The sequence below is a fragment of the Cetorhinus maximus genome, chromosome 11, assembly GCF_964194155.1.
Source record: "Cetorhinus maximus chromosome 11, sCetMax3.hap1.1, whole genome shotgun sequence".
NCBI lineage: Eukaryota > Metazoa > Chordata > Chondrichthyes > Lamniformes > Cetorhinidae > Cetorhinus > Cetorhinus maximus.
In genome coordinates this window covers 63802638-63829577 of record NC_135889.1, presented here as the reverse complement: position 1 = coordinate 63829577, position 26940 = coordinate 63802638, and the positions used below count along the sequence as shown (strand labels likewise).

At 39.7% G+C, this 26940-nt stretch overlaps 1 protein-coding gene across 5 annotated transcripts in view; it reads right to left on the bottom strand.

Annotated features, from left to right (window-relative positions):
* Nucleotides 1-9248: 9248 nt before the first annotated feature.
* Nucleotides 9249-26940, bottom strand: part of ppig (peptidylprolyl isomerase G (cyclophilin G)) — a 51129-nt gene continuing 33437 nt past the window's right edge. For all 5 annotated transcript variants that reach the window (XM_078552117.1, XM_078552115.1, XM_078552116.1 and 2 more), the window contains 4 exons: nt 21679-21828; nt 20701-20788; nt 20017-20159; nt 9249-13036 (listed from right to left, as the gene is read on the bottom strand). In XM_078552117.1, coding sequence (XP_078408243.1) covers nt 11059-13036; nt 20017-20159; nt 20701-20788; nt 21679-21828 — 2359 coding nt within the window. In that variant the 3' untranslated portion in view covers nt 9249-11058. The remainder of the gene's footprint in view (nt 13037-20016; nt 20160-20700; nt 20789-21678; nt 21829-26940) is intronic.

Genomic DNA, 26940 nt, shown 5'->3' with positions numbered 1-26940 from the left:
GATGACTTGGATGGTTTCAGGCTGAGCTCAATGGTCCCTCTGGATTCGGCACTGAGATGATTTAAATTTGTTGATGAATGATTTATTTCTTTTCTTCCAAAGTCAGCAGCTGCTGGGCTGATTCTTAAAACATTGCCTGTGACATGTGGATAGTTGAACAACAGACAGGCTCAACCTTGCAAGCTTGATGGACAGAGAGAGTGGCTCACTCAGAGGCCCTGCTTGTTTGGTGTCTCTTCCGCTTCTGTCATGAGGCTTGGAGAAAAAAAATTCTTAAACACAAAAGAGGGTTAGTTGGCTTGTCACATGATTCTTTCTCAGTAACTGACCAGTATCCAAACATGGTCATGGCCAGTGGATTCCAGGTCCATTGTTTACATAAGTAGATTATGGCTGGATGAATTCTTTTCTCAGCAAGAGTTCATCGTCTGAGGCAATTGCATATAATGCTTGCCCCTAACCTACCCCCCCCCACCTTACCTTTTTTTTTGGTCGAATACACAGGTGATTGTCTGGATGCTTTGCGAATGGGTTAGTGGATGGCCCATTCGCACTCATTCAAGGTGATAGTTTCTGATGGAGTTTTCTGGATGGGTTGACTCCATTGCAATGGCTTTGGAATTTCTGAGGTACAGTCATGCAAATATTCAGCCATCTTAGAAACTGCTGTCACTGGAATGCTGCTTCAGTCTTTTAGAACTCAGTGGTTTTCATTTTTGATATGAGAACATAAGAACTAGGAGCAGGAGTAGGCAATTCAACCCCTCGAGCCTGCCCTGCCATTCAATACAATCATGGCTGATCTCATTTCGGCCTCAACTCCAATTTCCCGCCCTCTCCCCATAACCTTTCAACTCGTTACTAATTAAAAATCTGTCTATCTCCTCCTCAAATTTATTCAGTGTCCCGGCATCCACTGCACTCTGAGGTAGTGAATTCCAGAGATTCACGGCCCTTTGAGTAAAGTAATTCCTCCTCATCTCTGATTTAAATCTACCACCCTTTAGCCTAAAACTATGGTCTCTCATTCTAGAATGCCCCACAAGGGGAAATATCTGCTCCACGTCTACTTTGTCTATCCCCTTTAGCATCTTATATACCTCAATTAGATCTCTTCTCATCCTTCTAAACTTTAGCGAGTATAGGCCTAAACTGCTCAATTTCTCCTCATAAGACAAGCCCCGCATCTCTGGAATCAATCTAGTGAACCTCCTCTGAACCGCCTCCAATGCAACTACATCCTTCCTCAAGTAAGGGGACCAAAATTGTGCACAATATGCCAGGTGCGGTCTCACCAATGCCTTGTATAGTTGCAACAACACTTGCCTATTTTTATACTCTATTCCTTTAGCAATAAATGCCAAAATTCCATTTGCCTTCCTTATTACCTGCTGTATCTGCATACTGGTTTTCAGCGATTGATGCAGGAGGACACCCAAATCCCTCTGCCCTGAAGCATTCTGAAGTTTCTCTCCATTTAAATAATAAGTCGCCTTTTTATTCTTCCGACCAAAATGGATAACCTCACACTTATTCACGTTAAATTCCATCTGCCAAATTTGGCCCTAATCTGTCCGTATCCATTTGTAAATTTCTTATTTCTTCCTTGCAACTTAATTTCTCACCTATTTTGGTGTCATCTGCAAATTTAGCTATAGTACCTTCTATCCCTGAATCCAAGTCATTGATATGGATTGTAAATAGTTGGGGCCCAAGGATTGAACCCTGTGGCACCCCACTAGTTACAGCTTGCCATCCAGAAAAAGACCCGTTTATCCCGACTCTCTGCTTTCAGTTGGTTAGCCAATCCTCTATCATAAAACATTATAATAAATTGTAGGGCAGTTGGAGGGAATTTGAAGGGGTAACCTTGCCAGAAATAAAAAGCAGCCCAAGAAATCTCAGTCTGCATATGAAACAGTACTCAGAACAAAAGGTTAATCTTCCAATTTTTGATAAGTATCTGGCTTGAGTGTACAAGTCTAATGGGTGTAGAAGGAAATGTGATTTAAGGGGTTCAGTTTAGACTATAAGTGAGTTCATTGTAGTTTTAATATCTTTAACTGAAATTACTATTTAAGATAGTGTATTTATTAGTATTTGTGTTCTTTGATTTTTGTGTAGTAAAGTTCTTTCAATTTAAACAATGAACCTTGTGGTTTCAGTCTTTTAGTAAAACCTTGGTTTTTGGATTTTAAAAATATAAAAATGTTACTGGTCTCTACTGAGATCATAACAATATCATTGAAACAGAACTCAAATATTCCCACTTGGTCCCAATTATTAAGACATTTTGTTTGTCTGTTTATTTTAGATGACCTTTCATTTTCCAAAATAATCCATTACATTGTGCCTGGCATTTTATCATTTCAAAATCATCCCAAATTCAAATACCAGCACTTTTGTACTGACAGGTCTTGTCAATGTTCAGTTTTACTCAGAAACCAACTAGGTAGCTTTCAAGCAGTTTCTTTTAATGAAAATTTGATTATCCCCTTAAATTTCAGGCAGACTTTTCTCTTCTTGAGTGTGCGAAACAGCAACTCATATCAACTTATCAATTTCAATCTCAGAAACAAATGATTCCCAGACTTGGTGGTTTTACCTGGAATTTTGAGACAAAAGTGCTTGCAATTAGTTTGGCGGTAACTTCCATATCTCTCCCTCACTAACAAGTGGCTGGGATTTTCCAGTCCCACATGCAGTGGAACCGGAAATTCCTTCACAAAGTCAATGGACCTTTGGTTACCTCTCCAAATTTTCCATCTTAACTGTGACCTTTCCCGGCAAGGGTGGGACCAGAAAGTCCCAGCCAGTGTCTTAGAAGACAACAAATGGCCTGAATGGGTGAAGGCCGCATCTTTGAAAGGCAAAGCCTTTAGTTCAAACTATCGCTATGCTGTGATATTTGATGTCGGCTGACAAAGTCCTAAATTCTTAAAACTACTGAATCTTTTGCTATGCCATTAGTACCTGGAAACCATCTGTTCTAAAGAAAATCAGAAACCATTGGTGGCTCTGCTTAGGAGCCCAAGGGGTTAATTTGTCAAATCATGTGTCAATTAAGAAAAAAGCCAATACATAAATATACATTTAGTAACACAAAATTTTTAAAAAGCTGTCAACATAAAGGGCTAACTTCATGGCAGTTTAGAAGAAGGGAGGGTGAAAAATCGTCAGATGAATGAAATTGCATCACTCCAACTTTCTTACAAGTTCTCAATTTTTATCCTCAGCAATTGAAAATCTTTTAAAACAGTAGAATTAAAATGGCAAGCAACCATAAGTTCAGGGTTATGTTGGTGGGTTGAATAGGTGTTCAAAAAAGTAATCACCCAATTGCCCCATTATAGAGGGAACTGGATTATAAGTAGTAAATGCAGTATACTAAATTGAAAGTACAAATAAATCATTCTTTCACCTGGAAAGAATAATTGAACAGTAGAAATGGAGTAAGTGAAAGAGCAGGTATTGCATTTCCATGGAAAGATTCTGTGGGAAGGGGAGCTGCTATTGTGGGTGATGGAAGAGAAGATCAGGATATTGTGGAGGGAACTTTAGAGTGTTGAAAGGGGATGGGGAAGGTGTATTTGATGGTTGCATCATGCTGGAGGTGGTGGAATAGTCAAGGATGATTGATTGAATGTGGACACTAATGGGCTAGATGAGGAGGACAGGGGGGAACTGGGAAATAGAGGAAGGGGTAGGAGAAGTATGAAAACTGAAACGAGCACAGCCAAAGGCCATGTCAACCACAGAGGAGAGGAATCCTTGGCTGAGGAAAAAAGGCATGTCAGAAGCAATGATTTACAAGGTGGCTTCATTGGGACTGAGAAACTGGGAGAATCGAATAGAGTCCTTACCAGAAGTAGGATAGGAGGAAGTGTAATTGAGGTAGCTGTGAGAGTCAGTGGACTTAACATTGGCTATTAGTTGATAGTTGCAGATACAGAAGTTGAGGAAGCAAAGCTAAAAGAGAAGGACCATATGAAGGTGAGGGAGGGATGGAAATTGGAAACAAAGTTGAGGACAATTTCCAGCTTGGGAAGAGAGAGAAAGCAGGAGACGGTACTGATACTTTCATCAATGTACCAGGAAGAGAGGTGACTGGGGGTGCAGGGTGGGAACCTGAATAGGACTGGAACAGAGAATGTTTTACGTATCCCTTGAAACATTGGCAAGACTAGGACTCCATACAGGTTCCCATATGTTTTTCTTTGGAGGAAGTGAATGGAGTCAGAGGAAAAGTTGCTCAATGTAAAAACAAGTTCAGCCAGATGGAGGAGGGTAGTGGTAAATAGGAACTAAGTGGGCTGATTTGCACATTAATAACAGCATACGTCATTCATGCAGTTATTTTTCAGCAAATTCTAGCTCTGTTTTCAGTGATAATGCATTCACTAAAACGTTTTATCTAGCAGTTATTGCAACGTTTGATATTAAGTAATATCCCATACATTTGTGTTGCCCAATACAAATAATTGACTGGCCACAGGCTACACCTGGCACAGAATACAAGCAAATACATTTCAGGTATATATTTCATATACACAAAATCACAAGAGGCCATTTGCCCATCATGCTCAGATTAGTGAAAGATCTGTCCAGTTTAGTTCCACACACCAGCCTTACCCTGCAAATTAGTCTTCCTCAAATACATGTCCAATTGCCTTTTTGAAAGTCCCAATGGAATCAGTTCCCATTGCCTTTTCAGGTATTGCATTCCAGGTTGGAATAATCCTCTGTGTGAAAAAGTTTCTCCTCATTTTACCAATTATTTTGTTTTATGAAGGTATGAGGGGCAAATTACCTATGGAGAACTGGGAAACTATGTTAAAAGGTAGACAGGCGATGGCTAACATATAAAAGAATCAATACACAGGTTACAACAAAAATACATTCCTTTAATGCACAAAAACATAGCAAGGGAAGTGTTCCAACCGTGTCTAACAAAAGAAATCAAGGATTTATTAGATAAAGGGAAGGGGTGTATAAAATTGCCCAAAAAAAGGCAAGCTTGAGGATTGGGAGCATTTTAGAATTCTGCAAAGGAGGACTAACAAAAAGATTAAGAAGGGAAAAATAGAATGAGAGCAAACCAAGTGAGAAACGAAAGTGGACTGTAAAAGCTTCTATAGGTGCGTAAAAAGGATAAGATTAGCAAAAACAAATGTGGGTCCATTACAGAGTCAAGAGAATTTATAATGGGGAATAAGGAAATGGCAGAAAAACTAAATACTTTGTGTCTGTCTTCACAGAGGAAAATACTAAAAACATCCCAGAAATAATAGAGAATCTAGGGACTAGTGTAAATGAGGAACTGTAAGATATTATCAGTAAAAAGAGAAATTATTGGGACTTAAAGTAAATGAATCCCCTGGACCTGTTGATCTACACCCCAGAGTGTTGAAAGAGGTGGTTGTAGAGATAATAGATGCATTGGTGATCACCTTTCAAAATTCTATAGGCTCTGGAATAGATCCTGCAGATTGGAAAATGGCAAATGTAACTCCATTATTTAGGAAAGGAGGGAGAAAAACAGGGAATTACAGACCTGTTAGCCTGACATCAGTAGTAGGAAAAGTGCTAGAATCTATATTAGAGGATGTGATAACAGGACACATAGAAAATAATGGAGGGTTAGGCAGAGTCAACATGGATTTATGAAAGGAAAATCATGTTTAACAAGCCTGTTGGAGTTTTTTTGAGGATGTAACTAGCAGAATAGATAAAAGGGAACTGGTGATGTGGTATATTTAGATTTTCAGAAAGCTTTTGCAAAGGTCCTACACAAAAGGTTAGTAAACAAAATTAGAGCTTATGGGGTTGAGAACTGGTTACCAGCCAGAAAACAGAGTAGGAATAAATGGGTCATTTTCAGGTTGGCAGGCTATGACTAGTGGCATACTGCAAGGATCAGTGCTTGGTGCCCAGCTATTCACAATCTATATAAATGATTTGGATGTAGGGGTTAAATGTAATATTTCCAAGTTTGCAGATGCCACAAAACTAGGTGGAAATGAGTTGGGAGGAGAATGCAAAGACACTTAAAAAGGGATTTGGAGAGGCTAAAGGAGTGAGCAAAAATATGGCTGCTGGAATACCATGTGGAGAAATGTGAGGTTATCCACTTTGGTAGGAAAAACTGAAATACAGAGTATTTCTTAAATGGTGAGAGGCTGGGAAGTATTGAACTTCAAAGGGACTCAGGTGTCCTTGTTCATGAGTCACTGAAAGCTAACATGCAGGTCAAGCAAGCAATTAAGGTGGCAATGGTATGTTGGCCTTTATTACAAAAACATTTGAGTACAGGAATAAAGATGTCTTATTGCAATTATATAGAGCCTTGATGAGATCGCACCTGGCGTTGTAAGTAGTTTTGGTCTCTACCTCCGTAAAGATATACTTGCCATAGAGGGAGTGCAACAAAGGTTCACCAAACTAATTCTTGGGATGGAGGGATTGTCCAATGAGGAAAGACTAAAAAGATACATTTTCTGCATTTTAGAAGCATGAGGTGTGATCTCATTCAAACATACAAAATTCTTACAGGACTAGACAGGGTATATATAGGATGTTTCCCCTGGCTGGGGTGTCTGGAGCTAGAGGACACAGTCTCAGAATAAGGGGTAAGCAAATTTATGACTGAGATGAAGAGGAATTTCTTCACTCATAGGATGGTGAATCTGTGGAATTCTTTGCCCCAGAGGGCTGTGGAGGCTCAGTCGTTGAATATGTTCAAGACTGAGATCAATAGATTTTTACATATTAAAAACAGCAAAATGATGCAGGAAAACGGTGTTGAAGTAGATCAGCTATGATCTCATTGAATGGTGGAGTGGGCTCGAAGGGCTGAATGGCCTACTCCTGCTGCTATTGACATTTTAAATCTGTAACCTCTGGTCATTGACTCTCCTGTCAAGAGGAAACAGTTTAACTCTACTTGCTCTACCAAAATCTTTCAGAATTTTGAATGCCTCTTAAGTGTCCCCTTAACATTCTTTGCTCTAAGGAGAACAATCTCAGCTTCTCCAATCTATTGGCATAACTAAAAAGCCTCATCCTGAGTATCATCCTTGTAAAATTTATCTGTACCATCTCCATGGCATTGTCATCACTCCTTCAGTGTGGTGCTCAGAATTGTACACAATATGCTTGCTGAGACCTAATCAGTAATTTGTAATGGTTTAACATTCTCATATTTATGAATTTGTCTCCCATATGCTTTCTTAAGCACCTTATTAAACTGCCCTTCCACCTTCAGGGAATTGGTAATACATAGCCCTAGATCCCTCTGCTCCTGCAAACCCCTCAAAATAATGCTATTTCATTTGCATTATGCTGCCTCTCCAGTGCATTACTTCATACTTATCCACACTACATTGCATATGCTATGTGTCTGCCCATTTCACCAGTCTGTCCTCCTGAAGTCTAGCACTATTTACTATATAGCCAAGTTTTTAAACCATCCGTAAACTTGAAAGTAGTACTCCTTATACATACGTCCTATATATTTATAGATAAACAAAGAAATCAATGGTCCTAATATCAACTCCTGGGAAACTCCTTTGCGCACTTCTCTACAGTCAGAAAACCATCCATTCACCACTACTGTCACTTAAAACATGTATCACCATTCAGTGTGACATGTTGGGAGTTTATCTTTACCAAAGTTTGAAATTATGGTATAAATCTTTCACACCTAGTAAATCCTAACTTTTTGTTCAGCAGTTGTGAAGTCTTTTTGACTTAACTGGAGTGTTTGCAGAGAACGTTGACTCGTCAAAGTGATGCACCAGACTTGTCCATGTTCTCCATCCAGGACGTTGTTGGATGCTGCTTACCGACTCACTTGACATGCCCTGTTGGAGCAGCTTGTTGTTGGTTGAGTTTACTTTCTTTTTCTGGCCTGAAATGGTTATTTCGATTGGTTCAGCTGACCATAATGACAGCCTCCTTTCCATACAATGTTGATGGTGCTTCCATGGTATTTTCAACCATTTGTTACATGCCATTTTAGTAAATAACCAACTTACGGTAACAAAGAAGTAAAGCAATTTCAAGAATCAAAAAACATAGGGTGGGATTTTCCACACCCTCCCGCCGCAGGGATCTTCTGGTCCAGCAAGTCAATGGACTTCAGGCTGGGGCACGGCTTCACCCGTGGCGGGTACCTCCTGCAACGGGGCCAGAAAATCCCAGCCATAGACTGTTTTTGGTCTTAAACACAAAGAAAATTGTTGGTAAAATAGTAAATTGTACATGCATATGCCATACAAACATAGCATTCACATCATATGCTGAATGACAGTGTTTATTACTTATATTTTAATTTACGTGTCAAAAATCCAATTAATCACGTCTTGATTATTAATTAGCCACATGTAGCAAGTGGCTAATATATTGGTCAACATTGTTGTAAATTAGTATTATTGAGTAGAATTAAAATACTTCATTTCTCTAAAAATTGGGTCTTCTAATAATGTCGCCATATGGAACATTACTTTTAGAAAGACCAGAATGATTACAATCTGTACAGCAGGCTTAATGGCAAGTGTAATCCATGTTGTGGCTTTGAACTATGCAGAACAGAAAGATCCCTGATCTGTTCTAAGTTAGCACAACATTTCATCTCACTGACTTCAGGCTTGGGAATGATTCCCACAGATGCTGAATAAGGACAGTTAGGCTCAAAGCTCATGCCCCACCATAAGGTTTGTGAAACTGTACCACAGTATGAATTCTCAGCTTTGCTGCATATAGGAACAGGAATATAAAAAAGAGAGCCAAAAATGTAGAATAGGGAAACAAGTAGGACACAAAATAGAAATCTGTTCTGACACGGTTTATGTGCAAAGTGCCTCTGGATGCACAAAGGTAGAAAAGTAGCAGTGTAACATTGAATTTTGGAGTCAGACTCGGCAACACTAAAAACAAGCAGCCAGACACCAATTCCAACAGGCTGTCTCACAACTTATGAGTCAGCACAAATTGGAGTATAAACTCTAGCCTGTAACGACAGTACCTGTTATGCAGTCTGTTTCTTTTCTTCACCAGTTAACACTTTGGCAGTCCAGATTCCAGACTAATATTGAACAATGCCACAGATGAACTAGTAGCTGATAATTAGCATATGTCAATATTGTTTGAGCTCCATAACTCTTCAGTTTACAGGGTTAGGATGGAGTACTGCTGCTTTAAATAATCACTAAATGTACCAATAAATGATTCTCATTTATAAAATGCTGTTTGAAGATTTTAATAATTTTATTGAAAGGTAGAATTTGTTATACGTTTTACAAATAAAATGTTTGCAATATGATTTTATTGCATGATAGAACTTTGTAAAAAAAAACACAAGGGCCGTACACTAATAACCATACATCTGTTGAAGAAACAACTTCTTCCGTAAATTTACTACAGAATTTAATTATGTGGAGAAACAAACCTGCTTCCATGAGTTCAGAAAAAAAGATTTTAAGCTTTATCTTTTCATACCAATAAATTTAAATCAGAAATATTCAGGTGATCCTTCAAGACAGAATCTGAGAAACAGACAATTTTTAAACAATTTCAAGGAAAAAGTATGAAATAAAATATTAAATGTTGCCTGCCTCAAATATGAAGACTCCTGAAAAAGAATTATGGAATCAAAGCCTGGTTGCACAATTGGTGTACACAACTAGAAACATTTGTTAAGTCTTAGACAAAATATTTAGCGAAGCTCTGTTAAGAAATTCCATTTTGCCAAAAAGGTTAGAATTACTAAGGGAAGAGGATACCAGAGCATCTGTTTCTCCAGATTAAGAGCTTTACCAGGGTAAGAAATGTTTGCCCAAATATACAAGTTTAGGACATGTCATAGCGCGACATTTCACTTTATGAAGCATGTTTGTTTGATGCTGTGGTTGCAATGTACAGAGTATACAAACAATCATAGAGAGGAATAAATTCCATAGGAGTCTTAGAAATACTATTTTTTTTACTCTGGAAGGAGTTGCAGTATTTTGGTGAAGTCCCCTTGGTTAAAGACCAAGATCCATAGCTACTCTGCATTGTGTCACACAAACACGTGTAATTCTCAGTCCAGTCCAGTTTAAAGAATTGGTAATATTTTGTAGTGCTAAAATTTATGCAAGTTGAACATAAGTAAACGGAAAACATGAAATCAAATCTTTGAATAAGACCCTACATTAACTGAAAATTTTAAGGACTGTATTAGAATTCAAACTTGAAACCATTTCTGTCTTGTGCGTCGTTACTTACGACATCATAGCTAAACTAAAATAAGCAACACCCTGGCCTGATAAAGGAAAATCAAATTTATATGTACCGTCAAGCTGAAAATAAAAATATACAATATTAGTAAAGTTTTGCACTCATCAAGGTGAGAAAAAGTCTTTACTGTGTCATGAATCACTTCCAGGCCATGTGCAATGTAGGCTGAATGCAGAAAATCAGTTTCAATGAGCCTAACATAGTATTCACCACCTCCCAATACCAACAATCTCAATGAAGAGACCTCTGAGTAACACTCCCAATTCAGTGCAATGTTGCATTGTGTCCTATTCTATGCTGTGAATTCAATGCACAAGGAACTGGGTCAAATCTGCATAAACTCATTTCGCACAGGATCTTTGCTACCCACTTTTTTGTGAAAAAGTAGCAGGATGGCAATTACCAGAAAGCTTTCAGTCTATTCAGATATACTATTCCCATCCTAACAGAAAAATGTCAATGATAATTATCACTATTGAAAACACTAAAATAAAACTCCAATAAAAAGTTATTTATTGGTCTGTTTCAGAAATGTCAAAAAATAAAAGTTAAAAACCATAATGCTCCAAAAATTAAAACATTAAATGAAACCATCTTTTGCACCACTTTACAAATTTATTAAAAGTCCAGTAGTACAAATAATCCAGGCTGCAGATTGTCAAAAAAAAACAAACTCAACTGAAATTCAGGTTTAAAAGACATGTCCCAAACATGTCTCTGAAAAAAAAATAAATCACAGAAACATTTATTGGCAATTGATTGCTTGTCCATAAAACATATTTATTCACTTCTATCTTCATCTGAACTAGGGGCTGAATCACAGTTTGAGTGCTGCTCTTTGTCATGGTTCCGATTTTTTATTCTGCTGTTTGACTTAATTTTGTCATCACGTTCACACAATCTGCTTCTAGACGTAGACTTTTCTTCAGACATCTTGCTTTTACTACTCTCCCTTTTTCTCTGTAAACTGGGACTGCTACTTTGTTCCTTCTTATTCCTGCCTTCATCCTCTTTCAGACTCTCAGAGCTGCTGCTATGATCCCTTCCCTGGCTCCTAGTATGGCTTTTCAGTTTTTCATTCTCCCTGTTATGTACTATTTTCCCATTTGAACTTTGATTTTCATCAATCTTTAACTCTTTCTCTTTATTTTGATTATCTCCTGAACTTTTTGATTTTTGTTCCTTCTTTGAATTGTCATACCTATCTTTTTCAGGAGTTCTTTTGTCTCTGCTCTTTGATCGCCCTGTTTTTTTCTGTTCTTTATCTCTGCTCCTTTGACCTTCTTTGCTCCTACTTCTATCCCTTTCCTTGCTTTTGGATTTTGCTCTTTTTTCTTGATCTTTACTCTTGCCTGGTTCTGCATCATTACTACTGGATTTAACCCAGTTTTCTTTGTGTTTTTGTTCCCTGCCTCTGCTTCTTGAGTTTGCATGTTTTTCTCTTTCTTTACTTTTTTCTTTTACCCTATCTTTACTTCTAGATTTGTCTCGCCTTCCTCTTTCTTTACTTCTACTCTGTTGACGATCTTTGCTTCTAGATTTGGCCCTTTTCCCTCTATCTTTGTCTTTACTCTGTTCTCTATCTCGGCTTCTAGATTTTGATTTGGCCCTTTTTTCTCGCTCTCTGCTTTTACTTCGTTCTCGACTTTTAGATTTCGATTTGGTCCGTTTTGCTCTCTCTTTGCTTTTACTCTGTTTATGATCTCTACTTCTGGATTTTGATCTGGCTCGTTTTCTCCTCTCTCTATTTTTACTCCGTTCTCGATCCCTACTTCTTGATTTAGCCTCTTTACCCCTTCCTTTGCTGTTACTCTGATCTCGATCCCTACTTCTTGATTTGGCCTCTTTACCCCTCCCTTTGCTGTTACTCTGTTCTCGATCCCTACTTCTGGACTTTGACTTGGCTCGTTTCTCCCACTCTTTATTATTACTCTGCTCTGGATCACGTGTGCTGGATTTTGACTCGGCTCGTTTTTCCCATTCTTTTCCATTAGTCTGATCTCGATCCCTACTTCTAGATTTTGACTTGGCTCGTTTCTCCAACTCTTTACCGTTACTCTGTTCTCGGTCCCTACTTCTGGATTTTGACTTGACTTGTTTCTCTAATTCTTTACCGTTGCTCTGCTCTCGGTCCCTACTCCTGGATTTTGACTTGACTTGTTTCTCCAATTCTTTACTATTACTCTGCTCTCGATCCCTACTTTTGGACTTGGACCGTTTCTCTCTCTCTTTACTGTTACTCTTTTCTTGATCGCGAGTGCTAGATTTTGACGTTGCACGTTTTCCTCTCTCTTTGCTTCTACTCTGTTCTCGGCTTTTAGATTTTTCACGCTTTCCCTGCTCTTTATTTGATTTTGCAGGTTTATCCCTCTCTTTGTCTTTTGCATGCTCCCTATCCTTGCTTCTTGAATTTGCTCTCTTTTCTTTGTTTGGTTTCTGCTCTCTGTCCTTGCTTCTGGTTTTGGCGTGTTTTTCCCTATCTTTGCTTCGGCTTTGATTTCTTTCTTTACTCCTTGATTTATTTCTCTTTTTAGACTTGTTTTTATCAGATTTGTCATCTTTGTTTGTTTTCTTTTGTTCTCTTTCTTTACTTCTAGATCGATGGCTCCTTCCAGTCTCTCGTTCTGTTTTCTTATCCCTCTCTCTGCTCCTTTTTGGACTATCCAATATGTCCGATTTGTAGTCCGAAGTCATTCGCTCTCTCCCTCTGCCTGGGCTTCTATTGTTGTGGTTTTCTCTCTTTTCATTCACTTCACCCCTTTAAACAGCAGTTGGGGGGAGGGGGGAGAAAAAGGAATTAGCAACCATCAAACTAAAAAATTAAAGCAAAATACTACGGATGCTAGAAATCTGAAATAAAAATGAAAAAAAGCTAGAAATACTCAGGTCGGGTAGCATCTGTCCAGAGAGAAACAGAATTAATGTTTCACCAAAACAGCTTTGGTGAAACATTAACATTATTTTCTCTCTGAACAGATGTTGCCAGACCTCAGTATTTCCAGCATTTTCTGCTTTTACTTAAACAAAAAATATTTTTGAATCTGGAGTTGAAATCTAATATTTACTGCATACAGAAGAACACTTACTTAATTTTATTACCCGAATTGGCAATAAAAAGAACCTAAGAATGTAAAGATGGGTGAAACACTATCCAGAATAAAATAATGACTTTGGCGGTACAAGCTACAGCTAGTCTGCATGGATGCTGCTATTACATATTGCTACGAAATGTATTTTTGAAAGGAACAGAGAGCACTAAAATTTCCTATTACTTACAGCTGGGTACTATCAACTGCTCAGATTGTCTCAATGGATTTGAAGATTTGACAAATGCAAGCAATTCCTGAGAGTTCAGGTGATGGAAAATAAATAGAAGACACAACAGCGTGGACCAAGTTACATCATATATTCAGTAAACTTGTATGAACAAAGTTTATACAAAAAATTATCAAAGGAAACCAGTGCATGTCAAAAGGGGATAAAACAATCGCAAGTTTTTGATAAACTTCTATTCCTACTGATGTCCATCTTTTTGTTAACTGCTTCAGAGCTCTTTATCATACCACCAAATAAGGTTTATTATTTATGTTTACAAATTCAGAAATATACTTTCATGTTCATCATTAGGCACAGCAATTTACATAGCATCTTCATTTGGGTAATTTCAAATAATACTGTATAAAAATTAAGGGGCTCGAAAATACCATGAAAGTTAAATCTAATAATTTGCTTTAAAACACCTATTTGATTCAATTCTAGTTTAAAACACCGTAAGCCTTATAGCAAATTCTTGTTTAATAATGCCCTCTTGGAAGAAGTATGGTTCTGTCCTCCGACAGGATTTCCGACTGTCTCTTCTGCCCTGCTCACCTTCATTGCTTTCCATTTCTCTCCTGGTGTTTGACAAGGTGTTTACTAAAACCCGCTTTCACAGCCATATCTCCTTTCTCAGTGACTGTCTCCGTCTCCGACTCACCCCACGTGGATTTCAACTGAAATTCCATCCCTCTTGTTTCGAACCCACCCAGGATTACAGGTATCTCCGGGACATAAAACGTTTCTCGGACTGCTGTTCCCGTCGCATTCTGAGATCCACACTCAGTGCCATGCGCCGCCATATGAACACACTCGACCTCTCCCTCCAGCAGCACCGCCGCACCCTTTTTCAAAGCTGCGCGTGCCCCCAGTTTCATTTTATTCTTCGCCTCATCCGTCGCCTCAACAAGAAACTTTTTCTCTTTCTCTCAAGTGCTAAGGAACGCAAGCTCCAACAACTCATCGACTCCAACACCCATCGGGGACCCTCCACCCCTGCTTGTCCCTCCGTCCTCACCCCATCTTCCAATCCCAGCCCCAGCCGCGTATTCACTATACCCCCTGACCTTCCCCTCTCCGATGCTGAACATTCAGTGCTCAGCAAAGGACTTAGTTTCATACCCTTACGCCCTCATCTCAATGAATTTCGGGCTTGGCATGATGCTGAACTCTTCTTCCGCCGTCTTCGTCTCCGTGCTCACTTCTTTGGGCAGGAGTCCTCTCCCCGTTCAACGGATCCTTTTACCCACCTCCAATATTCTCCCTCCACTTGGACCCCTCCCTCTGGATTCTTACCTTCTCTTGATCTTTTCATTGAGAACTGTCGGCGTGACATTAGCCGTCTCAATTTCTCTGCTCCTCTCACCCATTCTAATCTGTCTCTCTCTGAACTCACTGCACTCCGTTCTCTCAGGTCCAACCCCAACATTGTCATCAAACCCGCTGACAAGGGTGGTACTGTTGTTGTCTGGCGCATTGACCTCTACCTCGCGGAGGCTGAGCGTCAACTCGCAGACGTTTCCTCCTACCTCTCCCTGGACCATGACCCCACCACAGAACATCAAGCCATTGTTTCCAGGACTGTCACTGACCTCATCTCCTCTGGAGATCTTCCTCCCACAGCTTCCAACTTGATAGTCGCCCAACCTCGGACGGCCCGCTTCTACCTCCTACCCAAAATCCACAAACAGAACTGTCCTGGCAGACCGATCGTGTCAGCCTGTTCCTGCCCCACGGAACTCATTTCTCGTTATCTTGACTCCCTTCTCTCTCCCCTTGTCCAGTCCCTTCCCACCTACATCCGTGATTCCTCTGACACCTTACGTCACATCAACAATTTCCAGTTCCCTGGCCCCAACCGCTTCCTCTTCACCATGGATGTCCAATCCCTCTACACCTCCATCCCCCACCAGGATGGTCTGAGGGCCCTTAGCTTCTTCCTTGAACAGAGGCCCCAACAATCCCCATCCACCACTACTCTCCTCCGTTTGGCTGAACTTGTTCTCACACTGAACAATTTCTCCTTTAACTCCTCTCACTTCCTCCAAATAAAAGGTGTGGCTATGGGTACCCGCATGGGCCCCAGCTATGCCTGTCTCTTTATGGGGTATGTGGAACATTCCTTGTTCCAGTCCTACTCCGGCCCCCTCCCACAACTCTTTCTCCGGTACATCGATGATTACTTCGGTGCTGCTTCATGCTCTCGTCGGGACCTGGAAAAATTTATTAATTTTGCTTCCAATCTCCACCCCTCCATCATCTTCACATGGTCCATCTCTGACACTTCTCTTCCCTTCCTTGACCTCTCTGTCTCAATTTCTGATGATAGACTGTCCACCAATATCCATTACAAGCCTACCGACTCCCACAGCTACCTCGACTACAGCTCCTCACACCCCGCTTCCTGTAAAGACTCCATCCCATTCTCTCAGTTCCTTCGCCTCCGTCGCATCTGTTCTGATGACGCTACCTTCAAAAACAGCTCCTCTGACATGTCCTCCTTCTTCCTTAACCGAGGTTTTCCATCCACGGTCGTTGACAGGGCCCTCAACCGTGTCCGGCCCATATCCCGCGCATCCTCCCTCACGCCTTCTCCTCCTTCCCAGAAACATGATAGGGTCCCCCTTGTCCTCACTTATCACCCCACCAGCCTCCGCATTCAAAGGATCATCCTCCGCCATTTCCGCCAACTCCAGCATGATGCCACCACCAAACACATCTTCCCTTCACCCCCCTTGACGGCATTCCGTAGGGATCGTTCCCTCCGGGACACCCTGGTCCACTCCTCCATCACCCCCTACTCCTCAACCCCCACTTATGGCACCTCCCCATGCCCACGCAGAAGATGCAACACCTGCCCCTTCACTTCCTCTCTCCTCACCGTCCAAGGGCCCAAACACTCCTTTCAAGTGAAGCAGCATTTCACTTGCATTTCCCCTAACTTAGTCTACTGCATTCGTTGCTCCCAATGCGGTCTCCTCTACATTGGAGAGACCAAACGCAAACTGGGCGACCGTTTTGCGGAACACCTGCGGTCTGTCCGCAAGAAAGACCCAAACCTCCCTGTCGCTTGCCATTTTAACACTCCACCCTGTTCTCTTGCCCACATGTCTGTCCTTGGCTTGCTGCATTGTTCCAGTGAAGCCCAACGCAAACTGGAGGAACAGCACCTCATCTTCCGACTAGGCACTTTACAGCCTTCTGGGCTGAATATTGAATTCAACAACTTTAGATCTTAAACCCCCCTCCCCCCATCCCCACCCCGTTTCTTTTCCCCCCCCCACCCGCCTTTTTTTTCAATAATTTATATAGATTCTTCCTTCCCCACCTATTTCCATTATTTTTAAATCTAAAACTAAAACCTTTAGTCTTTCCACCCCACCCCCACTAGAGCTGTACTTTGAATATCCTGTCTTGCATTCTTAATTAGCACTTTTCTCAGACAAAGACCACCACCTTCAACACCTCTTTGACCCTTTTGTCTCTGACATCTTTTGATTATCTGCTCACACCACACCCTCAATGTGTCTCTTCCCCCCCACCCACCTTAAACCAATTTATATTTCTCCCTTGTTGAAACTATGCTTCAGTTCTGCTGAAGGGCCATGAGGGCTCGAAACGTTGACTGATTTCTTCTCCGCCGATGCTGCCAGACTTGCTGAGTTTTTCCAGGTAATTCTGTTTTTATTTTGTTTTGGATTTCCAGCATCCGCAGTAGCTTTTAGCTTTTTGTTTTTATCAGAATAATAGTTCTGTTAAACAACTTCAAAATGCTTGCACTTAGTATCCTTTTAAGTACTTCATAATGGAAGCACTTCAAGTGTAAAGCTACATTTGATTATCAGGTGTAAACTTAATTAAATATACAACAATAACTTAGTAAACTAAAGCCAACATAGTTTTAGAAGGGGAAGATCCTGCCTGACTGATCTCCTGGACTTCTTTGTGAAGAACTGACAATCCAAGTGGGCTGTGGGTTAATTATGATCAAAGTTGTGGGGGCAAAGGTTAAATCCTCAAAATAAATAAGAAACAATCTGAAAAGAAAACAGCAGGTGCTTCTGTTGGGGTGAAATACAGAATAGAGAGTTTTCTAAGGTTGTGTCTAATTAACATAAATGATGAGGAGCCAAAAACAATTAATTAGTAGGGGCAGTGAAATTGAGATGGTAGCTCAGAAATTGCAGAATGAGTTGGAGGCATATTTGAGGCGAAAACCTTGGAATAATTTTAAAAATAATTAGGTGTTGAGAAAGGTGGTGTGTGGAATTGTGGGGTCTGTTGGGATGAATTAAGATAGACTGGATTGATTCCCTTATCTGTAATGATCAATGTTAAATATTTCACAGAACAGTGAAAAAGAGTGAAGGATTTACTTTGTTTCTGAAGTGGAAGCATTTCAAAATCAATAGCTAACCAAGAATGAAAGTTAATGGAAGACAAAGATATGCTGGGAAAATTGTAAAGAGTTATTTTTATTAAAAAAAGTCTTATTTTTACTTCTGTCATTTTGCTTTGAAGCTTTATTTTGCTTTTTTATTACATCCAGGTCCCCTGTTAGATCTGTTCAATTTCTCTTTGATAATAGGCCTGCATCTCTTCAACAGTCAATCGTAATCAACTGGTGCAACCTATAGTCTCAAAAGACATTATTCCTGATACTAATAGCCTATGTGACTCATAGATTAAAATAATAGGCAATTCAAAAATACTCCTTGCAGTACCAGGCAGCATTATTTCTTGAGCCTCAAATGGACTGAAGTGATGGATCAAAATTGTACTATCACAGGCAAGTGTTTTTCACTAAAAGAGGAAATTACTATGGGATACTCTTGCACACCTTATTAAGTTGAATTAACAGAGACCTACTTCATCTCTGAGCTCAATGTGGTGCATGTGATAAGAAGAGCACAAGAGGGGAAGAACAGAATATTATTGAAATTAAAATGAGGTGATAAAAATAGGAAAGCAGAAATAATAAATCAACAACTGAAATAATCAAGTTAGATACAAAAAAGTGGGTAGAAAAACTTCTGAAAAATTATTTTCAGTTTGTTTTGAGTAAAACATTTTTGACAGAAGGCCAGGAGTGCCATCACTCATTTATCAGATCTAGTTATTTAACAAAAGAGGTTAATCAACGTTTTTGCACCAGATACTCCTGAGGCCAAAAATAATGGGGTTCCAGTACAGAAACATGAACCACCAACACAGCTCAACTTTAATGTAAGTATAAGCTGCTCACAGCGACCCTACTTGAATGCAGAATGGAGTATACCATCTTCACTGAAATCCTCAGAATCACAACTGTGTTTAAAGCAAATTAATTTTATAGAACAATGAATGTCTGAATTAATGTGAAATTTAATTTTTGGTTTGCAGATAATACACTAAATAAGAACACTCTCAAATCTCTAATTTGCATTCACAATAGAAGGCAGTATCCATAAGCAGACCCGCATCTTCTATAATGTAGAACTTGTAATCTTCCATATATCATGAATGGGACAGTCCCACAGTCCCATGTGGGTTGGTCTCCACGTACATCTGTCAACACTGAATGGCAGAAACACTACAAAACCAGACTGTGGTGTCCAACTAAAACTATTAAAGCAAACTTATTTGCAAGAAAAATAATTGCACAAAAGCAAAGGAAGACCAGGTGTGACCAACAGTTCAATACTTGAATGGTTTCAAAACAAATGAATGAATCTAGAATTTCATCAGTTCAGTGGGGAACATTATACTGAGACCTGGTCAATGCAGATAACCTCACAATGCTCCTCCTACCACTGCAATTTGGAAACAGGCAAGGGAACACAAAACGGGGAATAGGGAATTCCAGCACATGTACTATTAAAGCAGACATCCAAATACTGGAACAAAGAAGCTTATTCTCATTTGGGAAAGCAATCATACTATAATCAATAAGAGTATGAAAGCATAACTCCAGCTTTTTGCTGGATTTCATTTGTTTTTGAAACCTGCCTTACATATCAAAGTTTTCCCTTCCCAAAGAGCCAACTGGGTTCTGATAATTTCCATGTATTAACAACTGAAAAACAAAAAAGGAACTTTTGATGCAATTAACACAACAGATGCAGGGAATTCCCTCTCGGAAACTATCTATCCTATCTAATCCCGAGGATTATAGATATCCTTACATTTGGGCATCATCTCTTTCCCCGCAAAATTAACGGAACATGAATGAGTACATCTACTGTGTCATCTTTTTAAAGTCATCAGTATATCTCATTTCATATAAAAATACATAATATGAATTTTAAAGTGTCCATCAACCAGCTAATATATTATATTAACAATTTTCATGAGATACTGTGAGCCTATACATCAAATGAGACATTTAAAACATCCTTATCTGCAGACAATACAGAGCACTTTCAGTAGCTTTGTAACACTTACTTGTCTCCTTTGATCCATCGTTCTCCACTTGAAACCCTCATTCTTTGTGCTCGTTGCATCTCCTGTCTCCAGTGTGGCGGAGTTTCACTACGCCTAAATCGATCTCTTGACCGAGACCTTGATCGTGAAGGTGTTCGATAGCGCTATGCAAGATAATTTTAAAAATACATAAATGTGTGTTTACCAATTATATCTTAAAAGAGCAAACTTGTATTACATAGCGCCATTCACAATGTCAAAGTCTCAAAGCACTTTACAACCAATGAATTAGCTTTTGAAGTGCAATCATTGTTGCAGTGTGGGAAAACATGGCTGCCTATTTGCATATAGCAAGGTCTCAATTAAACAAACAACTGGTTAATTTGTTTTGGTAATGGTGACGGTTAAGAGTCAACCAGGACACTGGGAGAACTCCCCTCTTTGATTCAAACATTACCATGGGAGTTTTTTTCATCCATTTTGACAGACAGACAAAGGCTCGATTTAACAGTTGATCCCAAGGATGTCTTCCCTCTGTACTGGGCTGAAATGTCAGCCAGTTCTGAAGTGTCTTCTGGAACTTAACTGAGAATTGAGAATGTTTTCACTCAGTCAAGCCTGATACTTATTCTGAATTAAATTTCTAATTTCTTTCCATTAACAGCTTTAGGAGAAAAAGGTTCTTTATGTAAAAGAGTTACTTACCCGAGGTCCTCTTCCTTTAATTTTTCGGCCTGACCTGGTTACTAAGAGTCGTCTTTGATATGTAGATATTTGAGAATTTGATACATTGCTGTTCAAAATAAAGACAATTATTCCACAACAATATTTACTCATGGCTGAAACTAAAAGCATGGGCAAAAGTTAATACTCCACCTTAATTTAACCTCTCGGATTCAAAATGGTCACTTTCAACACTATCATTGGAGTAGGGCTGGCAGAATTATTGAGATAGGGGTCACTGAGGCCATGGAGTTATTTAAACACAAAAATGAGAATTTTAAAATTGCGAGACTGGAAACCAAAGTAGGTCAGTGAGGAAAGGGATATTGGGCAAGCGGAGCTTTGTGCCAGAGCAGATATTGCAGTAGAGTTCTGGATGAGCTCAAGTTCACAATGGTGGAGAATCTGAGGTCAGCCAGGAAAACACTGGAATTATTAACTGTTTTGAAATGTTAAAATTCATACAGTGCTTTATCAGTACAAATTTCAGGAGACATTACTTACTTCTTGAAAAGCAAACAATTAAATACTGACACTTTTGTATTGTCACTTTTTTTCATAACCAAGTATTAGGGATCACTAGTTAGGAAATACTCCTTGAAGTTTTGCTGAACACAAAATTGTTCTCCAGATGCAAGCAACACTGGCAAGACAGTATTTATTTGCCATTTCTAGTTGTTATAAAATCAATTACAGAGTGTGGAACTGGAGTCACATGTCGGCCAGTGGGATTTCCATGCACAACCTTGAGTTTCTGGTCCAGTAGGCTACAGTACCCACAAAACTGCACTAATCAGCCTTTTGCAGAATAAAAAGTACGGATATAGGATCTGCATGATGAATGTGTGCCCATGAGAGCAAGTGTCATGTAGCATCTCACAGGCCTAAATGTGGATGGGAATTAATTTCACCTACATAAAATATACTGAAAATTGTTCCAAAGCCAATAGTCATACTAACCTCTCTTTTTTCTTCTCTTTCTCTTTTTCATCTGTCTTGTGAGGGCTCTTTCGCATTAAGAATCTGTTCTCTGGTACAGGGGGAATTTCCTCAGCACGGACTGTGGCAACTGTCTGCAGTGTGGTGCTTTCTGTACTTTCATCTGATGAACTTCCAAAACAAAGTTAAACAAATAAAACACTAATTACTAAAAGGCAATATATATGTATTACTTACATAAATAGATAGTTAATCCTCCATGGCGTTATACACAGGGTAGTGAAGACAGAGGGTTAGTCAGATTATAGAATTAAGTTGGGGAAACAAGGAGGCGGGTGAGGAAGCAAAGGTAAAAATGGGGGAAAACCAGGGATATGGTGGAGAAAGGGTGGAGGAAGGAGTGGGAGAGACAAATCAGTGCTGAGGAAGGGAAATTCAGATCAGTAGGGTTAGTGAGATTGAGGCATGGAACAGCCTGCCATTGATGAAGAAGAAATATACCTCCTCAGTCAGTCGGTGGATGTGTGTGCACATACTCTGGATGGAAAATGCAGTTATGGGCGTGTACACACTTTGGATGGAAAAGGCTGTGTTCATGCACACTCTGGATGGAAAAGGCAGTCATGTATGCACACACACTCTGGATGGAAAATGCAGTCATACATGTGTGTGGGAGCTTTAATATAAAAAGTGGAATAACCTATCAGGGATGACTGTAACAAGTGGGGAGGGCAGTCGAAATGAGAAAGGAACTGGTGGAGTGGGGTTGAAATCTTGCTCAGTGCGGAAGGGATGATGTCTGTGAGGTGGAGACTTGTTCAGTGTGATCAGTGGTAGGAGGGTGAAGAGTTTCTCTTGATTCCGCAATTTCTTATCTTTATATATGTATTTCACTTGGATAAGTATTACAAAGTGGCAACTGATCACCAATATGAGTAAATGCCTAATACACATATTAATCCTCCACATGATTCCATAATCACCTGCCAACTTGCTTGATGGTCCAGCTAAGACCATTATTTTAGCATCGAGCATATTTTCATTTTCTCAAATAAAACCGACTTAATAATGAATTATTAATAATAGTTTAAAGTTGAACCTGAAATCAAATTCCACAATCGGGCTTCATTTTAAAGGAACTACAAATCCACAAGCCTGTCTCATACTCTCTCAAAGGAGCTTCATTAGCATAAAAGCAAAATATTGCAGATGCTGGAAATCTGAAACAAAATCAGAAAATGCTGGAAAAACTCAGCAGGTCTAGCAGCATCTGTGGAGAGAGAAACAGAATTAACGTTTCGAGTCCGTATGAAGAAGGGTCATACGGACTCGAAACATTAACTCTGTTTCTCTCTCCACAGATGTTGCTAGACCTGCTGAGTTTTTCCAACCTCAGTGGCATGTTGTATCCAGAAAATCATATTTACAAAAACCATTTATTCAAAATGAGTATCCAAAACACTGATGATTTGACTACCTACAACAACTCTTTCTTAACCTAAATAATGCAGGAGCATTCTGGAAGCCAAGAGTTCCCAGATTCACTTTCTCTTCCACAGACACCTCCTCAGACCTTATCTTCCAATCTACAAAATATGAGGACCTAATAAGTAATTTCCGTGTTGTTTGCTATTGCTTTTATGCCTGCAACTCGTGTCAACTGAGCTCCACTCACCAATCCTCACAATTTCTCACCCATCTTCCCATCTGCCCCCAAACTCATTTCCCATCTTGTCAATTAACTGTTTGCTTGACTCCTTTTAACCCAGGTCCTGACCAATCAACTCCTTCTTACTTCATGCTTTTGGGCATTGGTCAATTTCTCACATGCTCTTGATACTGTTCCCACTCTTTTCAAAACTTCAGCCATCATCTTTGACTCATCCAACTTCTGAAATTACTGCACTATAACCTGCTCTCAATCTCTAAGATCCTCAAATGCACTACTAGTAGTTAAATCCATGTCCACCTTTTGCAACAGGCAATTTTCAAGTCCTTCTGATATGGTTTATGATCCACTCAGAGCATGGGGATTGCCCCGATAATAAGTAATAAATAATGTTATTATGGTCATGGGACACTGCCAAGCACAGCAGAAAAATTAAGAGACATTCTCAGCTGCTCCACTCTCCTTTATAGCCCACTTTTCAGGTACTACATGACTCACTACTTCTACTCAATGGCTTCTTTCCGTGTCCACAGTTTTCCACTCTGCGCCCAATTCCTCCATCCTTTCCCCCTTTACTTTTATTTGTTTGTATGCCATGGGCATTGTCAGCAAGGCTAGCATTCATTGTACAAAAACAGTACCTCAAAAGGTGGAGCAGAAAGGAGAATGGATTGGAGCGGTTCAAGAAGGCAGCTCACCACCACCTTCTCAAGAGCAATTAGGGATGTGTAATAAATTCTGGCCCAGCCAACGACGCCCACATCCATGAATAAATTAATAAAAACACCCGCAATTGCTCAGGAAGGTGGTGATGAGCCATCTTCTTGAACAACTGTAGTCCTGTGTACAACCACAGTGCTGTTAGGATTTTGACCAGGTGACAGTGTAGGAATTGTGATATATTTCCAAGTCAAGATGGTTTATGATTTGGATAGCAACTTGTAGGCATATGCCTGTTGCCCTTGTTCCACTAGGTAGCCGAGGTCACGGGTTTGGAAGGTACTGTCAAAGGAGCCTCCTTGAGTTGTTGTAGTGCATCTTGTAAAATAAATGTTACACAACATGCCATCTATATCAATCTGCCGTGGACTTTTGATATGTTTTACAATAAATCTGATTTTATCCAATACCAGGCAGCTAATGTTACAGGCTATGAACAGCATTGGGTTGCTACATACAACCCTAAAGGACAGTTTGATCTGTCAAGATCAATAGGAAATATTGATCTGGACTTTGCTATTAACACAACTGAATGGAATATTGAAGGATAATTAAAGAAACACTGATTGAAAGTAGTAAACCATTAGGCTTTACAAAAAATGTTAAAGAATAATTGAGTTGTGGATAAAACATATATCTTCAAATAAGTGAAACACTATTGAAAAAGGAACTGTAAAAGTAGCAGAAGTTTACAACAGGTAGACCGTTCCAATAGGTTGACCAATGCTCATCATCAGAGAATACCAACAGTTGCAAAATGAATCTCTGGTATTCCTCTCCAACTTGCTTTGTGCAGTAGAAACAATTCTTAAAGTACTTTAAAAAAAGGTTTGAAACTCAAAAGCCCGCTGCACACCATGTAAGAAATTTAGTGAAACAGATTGAATTTGTATCCAAAGCTACAATGGACAGAAGGAACTTGAAGTTATTTCAAGAAGATAAGAATGCAATGCCAAGGTGTCAACAAAGGATCTAAAATTGCTTCTATTCATCCACTGCAAACAGATAAACTGGTCCTTCACATACCAGTAACATAAACAAATTTGCTCACGTAATGCTGTGTAGTTGAATAAATCATCCTTTGATCACTTCAGACAAAGTGAAGTTTATAATTCACTTTGTTTGCATAAAAATTAGTTACCTTTACAGTCCTATTGATGGTTTCTGACCTTTTAGTGCCTTTAGTCCTCATCAATGATTGCATACTATGTGAATGGCCAGTACTGATGTCAATCATTAAAAAATTCCTGGCATGCATTGCATTCCCTCAGCTACAAAACATGTCATTAGAATTAGAAGAGAGGTTGTCTTAATTTACATTCAGGGACATATGCACAGGCTGCTGCAAGAGTGACAATGATGCATTCCACGAGCTATTTAATAAAATGTTGACTTGGGGGAGATTCATGAATACCCTTTATGAAAATAAATTTTGGACTGAAAATGTAAGATCTAAGCTTAATAATATACTTGACAATTCTGTAGTTTCTTTGACCTATGTTAGAAACCTCACTTCCAGTATTAATAAATTTTGGACTGAAAATGTAAGATCTAAGCTTAATAATATACTTGACAATTCTGTAGTTTTTTTGACCTATGTTAGAAACCTCACTTCCAGTATTAAGTCATTTGGTCAAAACCGTTCACTATTTCAAGATAATCTTCGAATGGAAAGATAGGTCCCGGCTTCTTATCTCCACTACAAACTGTATTCTTAAACCGCTTTCCCTGTCTCCTCCACCCTTACCTCCAGCACCAAGTGCAAGGATCGAGCAGTGCAAAACTGGGCACCCTTGAGGCAATCTGGGCCATCAGCAGCAGAATTGTATTCAATCACAATCTGTGACCTCATGGCTCAGCATATCCCTCACTCTACCATTACCGTCAAGCCAAGGGATCTCAACCCTGGTTCAATGAAAAGTGCAGGAGAGCATTCCAGGAGCAGCACTAAGCATATTTAAAAATGAGGTGCTAACTCTAGTGAATCTACAATACATGGCAAAAAGTGGAAGCAGCATGAGATAGACAGAGCTAAGTGATTTACAACAAACGGATGATATCTGAGCTCTGCAATCCTGCCATATCCAGTACTGAATGGTGATGGACAATTAAACATCTAACAGGAGGAGGAGGCTCCACCAATATCTCAATCTTCAATAATGATGGAGCCCAGCACATCAGTTCAAAAGATAAGGCTGAAGCATTTGCAGCCATCTTCAGCCAGAAGTGCTGAGTGGATGATTCATGTCGGCCTCCTCCTGAGTTCCCCAGCATTACAGATGCCTATCTTCAGCCAATTTAATTCACTCCATGTGTAACGGTTGAAGGCACTGCAAAGGCTAAGGGCCCTGACAACATCTCTGCAATAGTACTGAAGACTCCTGCTCCAGAACTAGCTATGACCCTAGCCAAGATGTTCCAGTACACCTGCAACACTGGCATCTGAAACAAAAACAGAAAACGCTGGAAAAACTCAGCAGGTCTGACAGCATCTGTGGAGAGAGAAACAGAGTTAACATTTTGAGTCCGTATGACTCTTCTTCAGAGTTAGAGAGAAGTGGAAATGTGATGGATTTTATACTGTTTAAGTAGGAGTGGAGCAGGTGGAGCAAGCAGAAGGTCAGGGGTAGGTGGAAGCTAAGGAGAGATTGACAAAGGTGTCATGGACACAGGGAGTGTTAACATTAGTGGTAAAGGCTAAAGATGGTGCTGATTGTGACATAAAGGCAAGAGTAGAATGTGTTAAAACCAGAACAAGGGTCAGCGCTCTGTGAAAGTGCAACATAGAAACCAGTAACAGATGGCCCTGTGTCGGGGTGTGTGGGGAGTGGTTAGGGAAAAAGGAAAAATAAATAAAAAATTAAAATTAAAAGAACAAAAAAAAAATGGAGGCC